Source organism: Hordeum vulgare, chromosome 3H, assembly GCF_904849725.1.
Source record: "Hordeum vulgare subsp. vulgare chromosome 3H, MorexV3_pseudomolecules_assembly, whole genome shotgun sequence".
NCBI lineage: Eukaryota > Viridiplantae > Streptophyta > Magnoliopsida > Poales > Poaceae > Hordeum > Hordeum vulgare.
The window spans coordinates 494,653,085-494,667,518 of NC_058520.1; the positions used below are offsets into that span (position 1 = coordinate 494,653,085).

General features: G+C 46.9%; 1 protein-coding gene across 1 annotated transcript; it reads right to left on the reverse strand.

Annotated features, from left to right (window-relative positions):
- Positions 1-7,486: 7,486 nt before the first annotated feature.
- LOC123444451 (phosphatidate cytidylyltransferase 1-like) lies at positions 7,487-14,132 on the reverse strand. Its single transcript, XM_045121162.1, is given in 13 exon segments — positions 7,487-7,772; positions 7,774-7,842; positions 7,924-8,007; positions 8,092-8,148; positions 8,227-8,355; positions 10,430-10,516; positions 10,612-10,659; positions 10,733-10,889; positions 11,583-11,724; positions 12,228-12,379; positions 12,520-12,773; positions 13,085-13,178; positions 13,835-14,132. Coding segments are annotated over 12 exon segments (1,329 nt in total). The 5' UTR covers positions 13,163-13,178; positions 13,835-14,132; the 3' UTR covers positions 7,487-7,700.
- Between the last annotated feature and the right edge of the window lie 302 nt (positions 14,133-14,434).

Below are 14,434 nucleotides of genomic sequence, written 5' to 3' on the forward strand. Positions count from 1 at the left end.
CGGTCGGGAGATGCAAAATCAAATGTTGCATTGGATTAAAAAAGCCCAGTGGAAAGATCTTTTCTAATTTGCAGATCAACTCCGGCGCCAACTCTTCCATTTCATCTAGCACGCCAGGCAATAGTTCTTTCGCACAAAGAGAACGGAAGAAATAGCTCAGCTCTGCTAGTACTAGCCATTCATCCTCAGGGATAAAGCCATGCAACATCACCGGCATTACCCGCTCAATCCATATGTGCCAATCAGGACTCTTGAGCCCAAGTATTTTCAATTTCTCAAGACTCGCTCCCCTCTTTAGATTCGCAGCATACCCATCGGGGAACATCAACCACATTTTCACCCTCAATAGCATTTCCCTCATAGCTGGCCTTTCAGGATTGAACCATGCCTTTGGCTTCGCTATGCTTTGCTTTCCTTTCCGTTGTCGCAAGTTTTGCAATGGACTATCACATAGAGCCTCCAGGTCGATTCTAGCCTTAGGATTATCTTTTGACTTCCCCTCTATGCCGAACTATGTACCAAAAATGGCCTCCGCAATATTCTTTTCAGTGTGCATCATGTCAATGTTGTGTGGGCAAAGGAGGTCTTTGAAGTAAGTCAGATCCCATAAGCATGACTTGTGAGTCTAGGCATGTTCCGTATTATACCCTTTGAAGTATCCTGGACGCAAAGGATCAGGCTCGAGAGCGTTTAACTGATCAAGGGTCTGTTGGCCTGTCAACGCAGCTGGTGCAGTTTTTTTGACAACTCTACCTTTGATGAAATTCTTCTTGTCTTTTCTGAACTTATGGTCAGGATCCAGGAATTGTCTATGCATGTCGAAGCAAGAATACTTGCGACCAACCTGCAGCCAACGGAACTGAAGAGCTGCCTTGCATGTGGTGCACGGGAACCTTCCATGCACACACCAGCCAGCGAATAGCGCAAACGCCGGATAATCATGCGTCGAGTACATGTACCACACATGCATTTTGAAATTTGTTTTGGTAGCCGCGGCGTAGGTATTGATCCCATTATCCCAGGCTTCTTGCAACTCATCCTTAAGCGGCTGCATGTACACATTCATATTCTTCCCCGGATAGTTGGGCCCTGGAATTATCAACGTTAGGAAAATGTTCTTTCTTTTCATAATCTCTCCGGGTGGCAAATTTAGTGGAATGACAAATACAGGCCAACAACTGTTTTATGCTGCCGTCATACCATACACATTGAACCCATCCGTGCTGATGACAACTCTAGGTTGCCTTGGATCTTCCGATTTATCCTTATGTAATGCATCGAAGTGCCTCCACGCAAAACCATTTGAAGTGTGTACCAGCATCTTGTTCCCATCCGCATCTAGTTCGGTTCTTTTGCCCAATTTGTGCCATGTCATCTGTCTGGCGGTCTCTTCGACCATGAAAAGACGTTGAAGTCTTGGTACGATTGGCAGATATCGAAGAACACTAATGGGGATTTTGGTCTGATTCTTCTCACCCATGCCGTTGTCTACCACAATATACCTGGAAGAATTGCAAATGGGGCAATAGTTCAAGGCCGCATACTCAAGCCTAAATAAGGCACATCCATTCTCACAGGCATGTATCTTCTCATAGGGCATCTTAAGTACACGGAGGATTTTCTCTGACTGGTACAAGTTTGCAGGAAGTACATGGCCTTTGGGTAGAAAGCGTCCAAATATCGTCATCATCGCGTCATAGCATTCTCTGCCTAGGTTGAATTGAGCATTTAGAGCCATTACTTGCGCGATGGCATCCAGCTGACAAAGCTCAGTCTGCTCGTGGAGAGGACGTTTTGAAGACTCCAACATTTCGCAGAAGGCCTTTGCAGATTCCTCCATCTCATTGTCCGAATCCCGAGCATCATCAAAGTCTTGCACCATGTCTTCAATCTCGGTACCATGCTCGTCGGTGCGACGACGAATCACCTCAGCTCTGGCACGTTGGTCAGACTCACCATGAAAAGTCCACACCGTATAATTAGGCGTAAAACCCCACTTCTGCAGGTGTTTACCCATTTTAAACTCTGTCTGCTTTTTCTAGTTGTCGCAGTTGGGACAGGGGCACCATGTTTTTTGCTGGCCATTTGCAAATGCGGCTCTCACAAACCCCCTGGTTTTTGTTAACCATTCATGGGTCATGTCTTTCTGACTAGGGTGACCAGTGTACATCCAAGCACGATCACTCATGTTGCCTAGCTACCTATGGGGGCACAAGAAATAAATATATAATTCATCATCTATATTCATACGCTAATCAAGTTTGTCAGTTTTATTACGTCCATGCAACCTACACGCTAATAGGTAAAGATAGGTCCTAATCCCACCCTAGTATGTGTAGATTGGGTTCGTTTTCCCATGCTTTGCTCCACATGCGACGCAGAATTTTGGCAGCACCTCCCCGTTGTTCTCCTGATACACGTCTCGGTAATAAGCAGAGAGGATGTGTACCCGGAGAACAACAGGGGAGGCACTGACGAAATTCCGCATCGGATCCAGAGCACAGCATACGGGAAAACAAACCCAATATACACATACTCGGGCTGTCCATGGATAATGTTGGACAATTCGAAAGGATGGCGGTTATAAATATGCAAAGAAATGCATATTTATAGATGTCACCCTTTCGAACGGGAGACGCATACTGGTCACGCATACTCATGATTGAAGAAACCTATAGCTAGCAAGTTTCATCGGCACGAAGACCGGGACAGAGCAAATTAAGGGGGTAGGAGGAGAAGTCATTTGTGCTCACCAATAAACGCAAGGGCGGAGCTCGTCCAACGCACGTGGAGGTCATCGAACAACTGCACATTGAAATTCACACGAACAACACAAATACGATGTTTTTATAATTAACATAATCGGAAAATATGTGACCTAACTCATAATTTACAAAACTATGACCTCGTGGGCCTCTGGAAGGCCGAAAAGCAACTTCTCGTTCAACAGAAGGTAGAAGAGGTTTCGGGGTCGGGGCTTAGTGGCGTCGGGAGTCAGTGCCGTCGAGGGTCGGTGGCATCGGGGGTTGGGGGGTTAGTGGCGTCGGTTGTGGGGGGTCAGTGGCGTCGGGGGTCGAGGGTCAGTGACGTCGGGGGTCGAGGATCAGTGATGTCGGGTGTCAGTTGCGTCGGGGGTCGGGGGTTGGTGGCGTCGAGCGTCGGGGGTCGGGAGTCGTGGGCCGAGGGTCTGGGTTGGGGGTTAGTGGCGTCAGGGGTCGAGGGTTAGTGGCGTCGGGGGTCGGTGGTCGGGTCAGTGGCGTCGGGGGTCGATGGTCGGGGGTCAGTGGCGTCGGGCGTCAGGGGTCGGGGGTCGAGGGTCAGTTTCGGGGTGCCGGGGTTCCTTTTCCTCTTCTTTCTTCTTCTCCTCTCTCCTCTTTTTCTTCTTCTTCTTCTTTTTTCTCCTCCTCCTCCCCCTCCTCTTTTTGTCCTCCTATTCTTTTTCTTCTTCGTCGTCGTCGTCTTCTTCTTTCTCCTCCTCCTCCTCGTCCTCCTCCTCCTCTTCTTCTTCTTCTTCTTCTTCTTCTTCTTCTTCTTCTTCTTTTTTCTCCTCCTCCTCCTCCTCCTCTTCTTCTTCTTCTTCTTCTTCTTCTTCTTCTCCTTCTTCTTTTCGTTCTTCTTCTAATTATTTTCTTCTTTTCCTTTTTTCTTTTTCATTTTTTCCTTCTGCTTTTCCTCTTTTTTTCTTCTAACCTAACTAACTAACCTAATTAGCCTAATAATCTAACCAAATAAACTAACTAAATTACCCTATATATAATAAAAAAACTAACCTAATAAACTAACTAAAGTAATTAACTTTTTTTAAAAGAAAAAGAAGAAGAACTCATCGCGGTGGACGACGGCAGGGGGCGCCGGCGGCGGCGGTAGACGACGGCAGGGGGGCAGGAGGCGCGCGGCAGGGGGTGCGCTGCAGGGGGCTCACCACGGGGAGGGGCTCACCGCGGGGGTGGGTCGCCGCGGGGAGGGGCTCTCGCGGGGAGGGGGTCGCCGTGGAGAGAGACAGTGAGCGAGACAGTGGCCGGGGGAGAGAGAGACACTAAGCGAGGAGGGGGTTAACGGCCGTTATAGGGCGGCCCCTTTGTCGTCCGCCCCCCGACGGCAAAGGGCCCCATGGCAGACAGCAAAGGCCACACGGACGGCAAAGGCCCCCGGACGTGGGACACGGCAGGCATGGGACCCACCCGTCCTCTTTGTCGTCAGCCCTAGGTCTCTTTGTCGTCCGCTGGCACACGGCAAAGGGCCGACACATGGCAAATAGTATTTTTGCCATGTGTTAGCCCTTTGCCGTCTGCCTTGTGTCAACTGATGGCAAAGAGGTTCTTTACCGTCAGCCAGCAGACGGCAAAGAACTGGCTAACGGGAAAGAACTGGATTCCAGTAGTGTCCGAAACCCATTCGTCACTCCCCGTACATTCCCGGTAATGCCGAAAACTTTCCGGTAATCAAATGAGGTCATCCTGTATATCAATCTTCATTTCCCGACCATTCCGAAAACCCTCGTGACGTCTGTGATCTCATCCGGGACTCCGAACAACATTCGGTAACCAACCATATAACTCAAATACGCATAAAACAACGCCGAACCTTAAGTGTGCAGACCCTGCGGGTTCGAGAACTATGTAGACATGACCCGAGGGACTCCTCGGTCAATATCCAATAGCGGGACCTGGATGCCCATATTGGATCCTACATATTCTACGAAGATCTTATCGTTTGAACCTCAGTGCCAAGGATTCATATAATCCCATATGTCATTCCCTTTGTCCTTCGGCATGTTACTTGCCCGAGATTCGATCGTCAGTATCCGCATACCTATTTCAATCTCGTTTACCGGCAAGTCTCTTTACTCGTCCCGTAATACAAGATCCCGTAACTTACACTAAGTCACATTGCTTGCAAGTCTTGTGTGTCATGTTGTATTACCGAGTGGGCCCCGAGATACCTCTCTGTCACACGGAGTGACAAATCCCAGTCTTGATCCATACTAACTCAATGGATACCTTCGGAGATACCTGTAGAGCATCTTTATAGTCACCCAGTTACGTTGCGACGTTTGATACACACAAAGCATTCCTCCAGTGTCAGTGAGTTATATGGTCTCATGGTCATAGGAATAAATACTTGACACGCAGAAAACAGTAGCAACAAAATGACACGATCAGCATGCTACGTCTATTAGTTTGGGTCTAGTCCATCACATGATTCTCCCAATGATGTGATCCAGTTATCAAGCAACAACACCTTGTACATAGTCAGAAGACCCTGACTATCCTTGATCAACTGGCTAGCCAACTAGAGGCTTGCTAGGGAGAGTGTTTTGTCTATGTATCCACACATGTATCTAAGTCTTCATTCAATACAATTATAGCATGGATAATAAACGATTATCTTGATACAGGAATTATAATAACAACTTATTTATCATTGCCTCTAGGGCATAATTCCAACACCCTATGTGTGCGTTCCCGCATGGCGCCAACTGCCCGAATCCATGCCACTATAGAGTGCGTGCTCCACACTGAAGACGTCTCAGGGCAAACGCGACCTCTCACTGCCTCGGCCATTGAAGCGGCGCGACGTTTGAGGGCGTCGACCGCGTCGTGTCCCCTGTGTCCGCGCCTATTAACTACCGGTGCCGCGTTACTGTACGGGGTGGGACAGATATCTACCATGCCCGTTTAATGCCCTATTCGTCGGTATGCTACCATTAAGCAGGCTCGTCAGCCGAGGAACCCACTCCAGTGCCGCGCATTCATGCCTCGCCTCACAGGAATCCCCTATTTAAAGGGGGCCACGCCTGGCTAACCCCATGCCACAACACAAGCCACTCCCCATCCTCCTCTCTTTCACCGCATCCTCCATGACTGCATGCGGTGAAGCTCTGTGTGAGAGCGTCTCTATGGAGATGAAGCACGAGGTGACCGCCCTTGCCGCCGCCTGGCAGAGCCGCCGTGTCAGGTGGATTGAGCTATGTTTCCCGGCCAACTCACCCGAGGTATCCGACGACGAGGACGACACCACGATGGAGACGAGCTTCGATGACACTATGTGGTGCCCTCGCCTATGCACGCCGGTTTCACCATGGAGCAGCGCACGTGCACTACAGCACCGCCATGACAAAGATGCAACCTGCGCCGAGGCCTATGTCGGCATTCAAGCAGGCGCTGGAGCATCATCGGTTGACGGAGGGCCAGATAGACAGCGAGCGCACGAGCGAGGATGTCGTGTGGCCATGGCCGCGGCAAACCCCAATTTGATTGCAAAGCAGTGTGCGCTCTACAATGCCCTTCGCGTGCAAGTCGTCGCTCGCCAGGAAACGGACGTCGTGGAGGCACAGCTGCAAGCGATAGCGGACGAATACAACACTAGTTGCGCCTCCTATGCCTCGCTGATGAACTATCGACCGGGCCAGTTCGACGACAATAGCGCGAGCGCCACCATCTCCATCGTGGACCTCACGTCCACCAATGACGGACAAGGCGCGAACTCCTCCGAGGATGAGTAGGGCACGGGAAGCGGCAGGGCCTAGTGTCCCATGTGGGCCAGTCTGTCTCCCGTGTTCTACTCTTCCTCACTGAAGACTGCACCTTCACTTCATCGTTCTCATCGCCGTTGCTCGTGGAGACGACGGGTGGAGGACGACAAGGGCTTGGATGTCACACACCACCGTAGGATAGGTTTAGGGTCGGGTCAAAACGGGTCTTTCTAAATGTTCAAAACATAATAAAAATCCGTTGTGTTTGCATGAATGTCATCCTGTTTGTATGAAATTCATTCGTATTTGGATGAATTTCGTTCAGTTGATTCACAAAGTGTTCGAAGCGTTGGATCCATATGGATATCAATGTCCGGACATGGATGCACGAGGAAATTTGCAGATTGTCGTTGAAGATGCCATAATGTAGGTTTACTTTTTAGTTGTCCAGGTAAGACTTATTTTGTACATATGATGTCGGATGGGTTCACCATAATTACATTTGCAGATTATAGATTATTAGGGTAATTAAGGGGATACAGCTTAATATGATGTACACAGATCTAGAACTACGTAAGCATAATCTGAATAGGTTGTCAGGTAACTGCAAACACATCACACAACAAAATTTCATTGTAATTGCATGAGTATAGGAGAGGCTTCATCACACAACAAAATTTCATTGTAATTGCATGAGTATAGGAGAGGCGTTTGAAGCGTGTCCAGTAAACAAAAGACATGTTAATGAAGACTGGGTACTCATTAAAATCTTTATCATGTTGCACGACCAGGAATTATCCGAGACCAACTGATGCTTGCCACGAGCTTCACAAAATTCCGTTGGCACAACGCTGAAATTACGAGACAAGAAGCGTCTGCCATTGCACCCCAACGATCAATTCAAGTCCATATAACTGTTTAACTAGCAAGGCAGGGTTCCTCAAAAAAAAGGGAAGGACGCTCGCAAACTAAGGGTCTACAAAATATTTGATGCGGAGACCGACAGCGATATACACGAATAAGCTTTTCCAGCTATGTTTTTACAAGAACACTGATGGTAAGAAACAAGGAGAGAATTAGCGCAGATGATTAAAAGAAGCAACATAAGTGGAGAGCGGATCAAGAACCTAAACCCTATCCACACTCCGTTCTGTACAATGGTTTGGATAAGGACATCACTCTATCACGGTACAGAGGAGCTATGATGCTGTACATAGATCTAGAGCTACATTATGAACCACAGAGCTGTCTTGTGTGGTTCATACGCAAATAAATCCTCAGCTTTGCATAAACTGCCTTTCACGGAAGATCTCCCCAAGTTGCTGGTACAAGGATTTCTGCTCCTCGTAGGTTAGGTTTCTTACAATCTGGATGGAGAGAAGTCGGCAATGCATGAGAATCACCCAGGCTAATAAGATCATGATATGAAAACAAGATACAGTACTGACCTGATCCAAGATTGTGTCAACAGAGAAATTGTGGGGCGAGATAAATGATTGGTGATATATGTATGCAAAAACTGCCATAACCATCTGGAAAAATGCACCGAAAATTAACATTGTTTGGCTAAAATGCACACGACGATATTGAATGGTAAGGAAGTTCCTTCAACTTACTTGACAATCCATTCGGTCAGTAATTCCACCATGCCCAGGTATACTGTCGCCAAAATCCTACAAAATTTGCAGATAAATCAAAGTGAAACTACTTCAGTATTCCTGAAGACATAAAAATAACGAAGCAGTACGCACCTTTATTTTAAAAGCCCTCTTGAAGCCACTTGCAAAAAATCCTCCAAATGGTGCTATTATCGATGCAAACAAACCAAGGGCTAAAGCATGCCACTGCACGGGTAAAAGGAAAACTTCTTTCCATGGAAACTGCCAGGAGAAAAGTGTTAAATTCAGAAACGCTGGAAACATGATACAAACCCAATGACAAAACAATAGACTAAAATAAATACGTCAGTTATTATGATTAAGTTGCATTGCCATTGATACACCAATCAGGGGAATTTTATGGACATGGAAGAAGAAAATGTCCTGTTTGTTCAATCAAGAACTTGATCACACACGCATGACGTGATTGTGGTTGTTTGATCGTTTAAGGTTTCAAGGATCAAAAAGGGGATAAACTCTGGACATTCAAGCACCATGTTTAACCTTGTCCAAATCCCCGTGGTTTTAGCATACATGGCGCACCCATGTCAAACTCTGTGGATGCCACTTGTGAGATACATCAGCATCCACAGCAAGTCACGACATGCTGTGCAGAGGTGGACAGACAAGCGTGGCCTGAAGGACAAAAAAAATTTCAAGAAAATGCAAGAGATTTTGCGTTTCATTGTATTGAAAAGAGAGTGTTGTTACAATCCTCCTAGGAGGCTATTACAGGTTCTGGAACATAAAATTCAGTGAACATCCCATGTTTGGAGGATGATGACTCTGAGCCCTAGAGCACCAGCGCGTGCCCAGTGAGCGGCCTCGTCTTTAATCTTCGTGAGCATGGTGTCCACCGATGGTTGTCCTCTATTGAAAACGCAGTCGTTGCGCTGTTTCCACAGCATCCATGGGACAAGGAGGGTCATGGTGCCCAGGCAGGCCTTTGCGCATGGGCAATGGGACTGATTGCCTTGAAGATTGCCAACGGTCGAGTAGTGAGGGCGGCTCGCTATCTGGTGGGGTGCAAGGGATCCGCAGCCAGTGCAGTGCTACATGCCAGATCTGCCTGGTGAAGGGGCAGGCGAGGATGAGGTGGTGCATGGTCTCAGGTGCCTGGTCGCAGAGGGGGCATCGCGCGGGGTGTTGCAGCCCTCGGCGGGCAAGCCGGTCTGCGGTCCAACATCGGTTGAGGTGGGCAAGCCAGTGGAAGAAGCGGACGCGTGGAGGTGCCCCCGTTCTTCCATGTGAGCTTCCAGGCGGAGCAAGTAGTGGAGCCGGCAAAGGTGGCGTTGTAAGCAGATTTGGCGGAGTAGGCGCCGTTTGCGCTCCATCTCCATATGAGGCGATCTGGCTCCGAAGAGAGGGTTGCGCCGTCGATCATGTGCCAAAGCTGGAGATACTGTCCGATCTCGTGGAGGCCTACCGTGCCTTGGATGTCATGCACCCGGCGGTTGGCCTGTAGCCCCTCCGCGACCGTCCTGATCTTGCGTCGGCGCTTTGGGATGCACGCGTATAGGAGCGGGGTGATTTCACGGATGGAGCGTCCGTCGATCCATCGATCCTCCCAGAAAAGGGCTTCCCTACCGTTGCCCAGCTGCATAGTGGTGGAGGTGAAGAAGAATGCGCGCTCCTGGGCGGAGAACTGTAGGTCTAGGCCTGCCCATACTCTAGTGTTGTCCGTGCAGCTGAACCAGAGCCATCGGGTGCGCAACGCGAGGCCGGAGCGTGCAAGGTCTTCTTGGGGGGGGGGGGGGGGGGGGGGGGGGGGGTGAATCAGGATTGCGCTGAGGATGGTCTTCACATACGCGAGGCGCCCGGTCCTGTTCATGAGGTGCGCTTTCCAGCAGGGTAGCATGTTGGCGGTCTTGTCAACCATGGCCTGAAGGATATTAGGGTACTAGAAGTGGGAGGTAGACATACTTTCCTTGTCAAACGCAACGTTACCCCTCTCTCTATATCTACGGAAGTCTAAGAATAAGCCAGTGCCACTCGTTCGTGGCTGCTGCCAAAGATGACTCTGCTTGACAACTCACTAAATTTGCTCACGGACGATTTGGACTTTTGTATAGCCCACCTGAAGGATATTAGGAAATTTGAAGATAACATGTAGGCCCACCATGTTTTTTGGTTAATTGCTGATTGGTTGATATGTCATCCAAAACCACTTGCATGTGTCAAAACCACTTATCGTGGCCACATAGGATGAAAGCAGAGTAAACTGACTCGGGAAGCATATAAGCTTATAATAGAAAAAGGTAGTGTTAAAATTAACAACTTGAAAGAACGCTCTTACCCACTGTGGCACCCAATTCCCCAAAAAGTAATGCTCTGGCTTAAACATGGAACCAGGATCACAAACAAGCCACCCTGTCGACAGGTCCTGAAATTTTTTTCATGATAAATTTAAGAACAAATTCAATAGCCTAGATATTTATCACAACAATCACATTCTGAAAAATAAAAGGATCATCTTACCTTTCTTGGGCATGTTAACCACTGGAAACGGCCCATTACGTTTGCCAACTGCAAAAACAAGGCTAAGGTGAGCATCGAAAGAGTAATCTTTTAAGTATATAAGCCAAGGCTTTCGTCTCACCAGAAAAGCAGAGATGATAGTTGTCACCGATGCACCAATAAAACCTTCCCATGTTTTCTTTGGTGATAACTTGATCAATGGAGTTCTCCCGAGAAAAAACCCAAATAAATACGCAGCAATGTCATTGATCACAATGAGCGAAGCAGGGAGAAGAAACCTGTGCAAGCATAGAATTGAAGATGTATGGAGTTTGTAAAATGTACAGGCTAAAATATCAAAATAACTCGCTTAATTGGCATGCATAGGACCAAATTGAACAATTCTATTCAACAGTGTGTGCTATATAAAGCAGCTTAACTTAAGCCCGAAAAAAATAGAAGTGTACCGTCCATAAAAGATATAGTACAAAACGGAAACAGCAACGCACATAAATCAAACAGAAACATGGTACACATATGATATAGCTGTTGCCTGTTGCGCTAGCACTCCTAAGTTCTTCGTTTGTTTTATTTATTTTCTTTCTGGCTGGGACCTGAATGTTCTTAAAGTGGTAGGTCGAGAGACAAACACGGACTTCTACCGGAACAAAATCTCAATAGGTCAATATCGCCAACCAGTGTGCGAAGTTTGTGAAGGCGCGTAGGCTGGTAGTATGGGAAATTCCTATTAAGTTAAAGAGGTTTAGGATTTCGTGGCAAAATAATTTTTACAGCTATACAAGAAATTAGGCCTCTTGAAGTTACTTCAACAACTTCAGGTGCTTTAGGTGTGGAAGCTTGAATGTTGAAACTAAACTAAATAAATACATGTCAAATGTCAGAACTGGATAGGAATAACAAGACATTTTAGTGAAGTCAGGAAGTCAAAATTGTAGACAATACTACGCTAACAAGGTAAATATATGGCTTACCAGAACATCCCTTCAAATATATTTGCCACGGTGAAAGAGGACTGGGCAAAAACCGTTAAAAGGATCATGTGCGTCCAGGCATACTGTTTGAATTGATAATTGTATGTCTTCTTCTTCAGAGTCAAAATAAACCATACAAAACCTGGATACGACAAGTAATAAAGACTTAGAATGGTACCCCCACTTCATTCAAATATTACTTTTATGCCAGATATGAACTAGAAATTAACAAGATACGACAAGCAGGTTATGAGAAAGGAATATCTAAGAGAAACTCATGCAACCAAGCAAATTAAAAAATTAAAATAAACCGTTTTTTTTTCAAAAAAAATGCTGTTTAGATTACTGGGGCAGGCACACATTACACAGAACTTTAGTTATTGACATTTGCAAACCCCTAACACCCTTCCAAAATAGGTAAAGTAACGTAGAACCTCCATTCCACCAATATTCAGTACCAAGCAGGCTATAAATGTCATGGACAGGATACACTCTATTACTCTGTTCTCAATAAGCTCTTTATACATATTAGTATGCTAGAATAATGTAATAAGCCACAAATATTCTTAAGATGACATGAAGTTTTTAAGCAAATCATCATGAATGGAAATTATTTGCATATTGCAAAATTATATTGAGCCTTACCTGCAATATAAAGAAAATAGCAAATAAACATCTGATACTTTATTAGGCCGCTGACGACCTTATACAGCAAGTGATCTGAAGTTACTGTGTTAACAAGCTCCCGACTAAGAAAACGCCCATAAGTAAACAACATTGCCGTGAAGAAGAAGTGCCTGCGAAGAAGTGATAATACTTGTTCAAACAAAAATATATGTACCTTTGAAATATATTAAAATGGTGGCAGCTAAGTCATTGGCAATTCTCTGGTTCAAACTTTAAAATAATAGTATAATCAGAATGGCCTATAACCTACCAATTCAGCAGCCTGAACCCTGGCAGTTGTTTCTCTTCGCTTGATCTTCTGAGTAGGTTAAAAAGCTCTGTTGCCATAAATATTTGAATGACAACCACCATGGCCCAGATATAAAGATGACCCATATAAACTACGAACACAAAGCCTCCAATCATCCACAAAGTTGAATATGTACGGATAAGCATAGACTTGTACTTGTTCTGGTCGCTGACAAGCAAAACCGTTCCATTGGCTCTGTTCCCATCGGTGGCAGTCTGAAGAAAAATATAAGATAAGCTCCAAAAAAGATACTCGACAAATACTCCATTATCGCCGAAATAAATGAATTGACTGGTAAAACAAAGTAACTGAGCAGCACAAGATTTTCTTTTATGCGCAGTACATGTGCCTTTTAAGGAAGTTGAGGTGGTGTTTCTCTTTTAGTGTAGTTCTAAGGTGTGTGTCGCGTAGCCATCACACTAGTAAATAAATTTGCAAGAAAAAAAATCATCAACTTTCTAGAAAAAAACAGACCTATAGAAGGCGTGAATGCAACAGCATACTTAGAAATTAAAGAGCTGCTGACCTCATTAGGGCGCCTTCGATGTCTAACACGTCCTGCATGAGAAGGAGAAACATCGCCAGAGCCTGTATCCTTTTGCATCGCCGCTATTGTAAATCTACAAAGAGATAATAGCCGGTTAGACGAGATTCAGCAACCAAAACAAATTGAAGACAATAGCAAGCAGTAAAACATAGAGGACACACTCACTAAGTGGCCCTATGACTCAATTACTGCTTTATAGATGATTCGACAAACAGATTTTGCGCAAGCCGGAGAGCAGAGTATGAAACTCAACTCAGACAATAAGCCGCCCAGTGACACAACAGCTAACCCAGATAAGCAGCATATGTGGCCAGAGTGGAAACTGGCTGCAGGACCACCAGCCAACAATCCGACGTTCCTTGCTGTGTCGTGTCACGGCAGGCGCCTATAGTTGCCCCACATCAACAACGCTAACCATTCAAGGTCCACCCAATAAACAAACACATCGCTCTCAAGATTATTGATTGCCGCTCGCAACCGCTCGTCCACAACTACAAGCCATCGGGAAATCGTCTCAATTTAACAATGCGAGCCTCCCTGGAACTAAGAATATGTGCAAAGTACAGCATTCATTCCCTGGTCCGGCCAGCTAAAAAAGCAAGACAGACAGCACATATTCGGTATTCCCCCGAATAAAAAAAAAAAAAAATCCCAGACCAGCGCTAAGCTCATACAGCAGCACCAAATTTGCGACCCCGAATCACGCGCAGACACAAACGGAACCAATACCCGAACAGGCCCGCCGTGAACTGAGACGGGACAGCGTAGATCACACGCGGCCAGCAAGGGAGCGCAGGGGCGGGTGCCCTCACCGGGGAGCGGGGCCCTCGGGGGAGGAGGCGCGGCGGGCCAGCGGGGCCGCGAGCTCGCCGGAACCCTAGCTGGGTCCGGCGGCGGCGGCGGCGGCGAGGAAGCGCTTGGGCGGCGCGGGGTTTGAGGAGGAGACAGAGGAAGGGGCAGAGGGCAGGCAGTGGGGGAGTTGAGTTGTGGCGCTTGCGTTGCGCTTCGTGATTATCGTGGTGCGGGGATTCCTTCTAGTCCAGTCCCGTCCAGTTGCTCGGTTTGCATTGCCGCCTTTATTATACGGAGAAAGAAAGAGAGAGAGGGGAGTGGAATAAAAATGGGTGGAAGCAATTCAAAGACCCAAGTACATCGAGGCAGCTTGCCTGCCCATAGGGGCCCATGGGAGGGAACCGGCCCGCCCAGGGCCAGGGGCTCGTTCTTCTTGTGTACGCTAACGAGAATATATTCTTCCGGTCGTTTTGGTTGTCTATATATCGTTGCAGGGTAACCTTGTTATTTGCACAAAAAGGGCATCATGCGAGCATG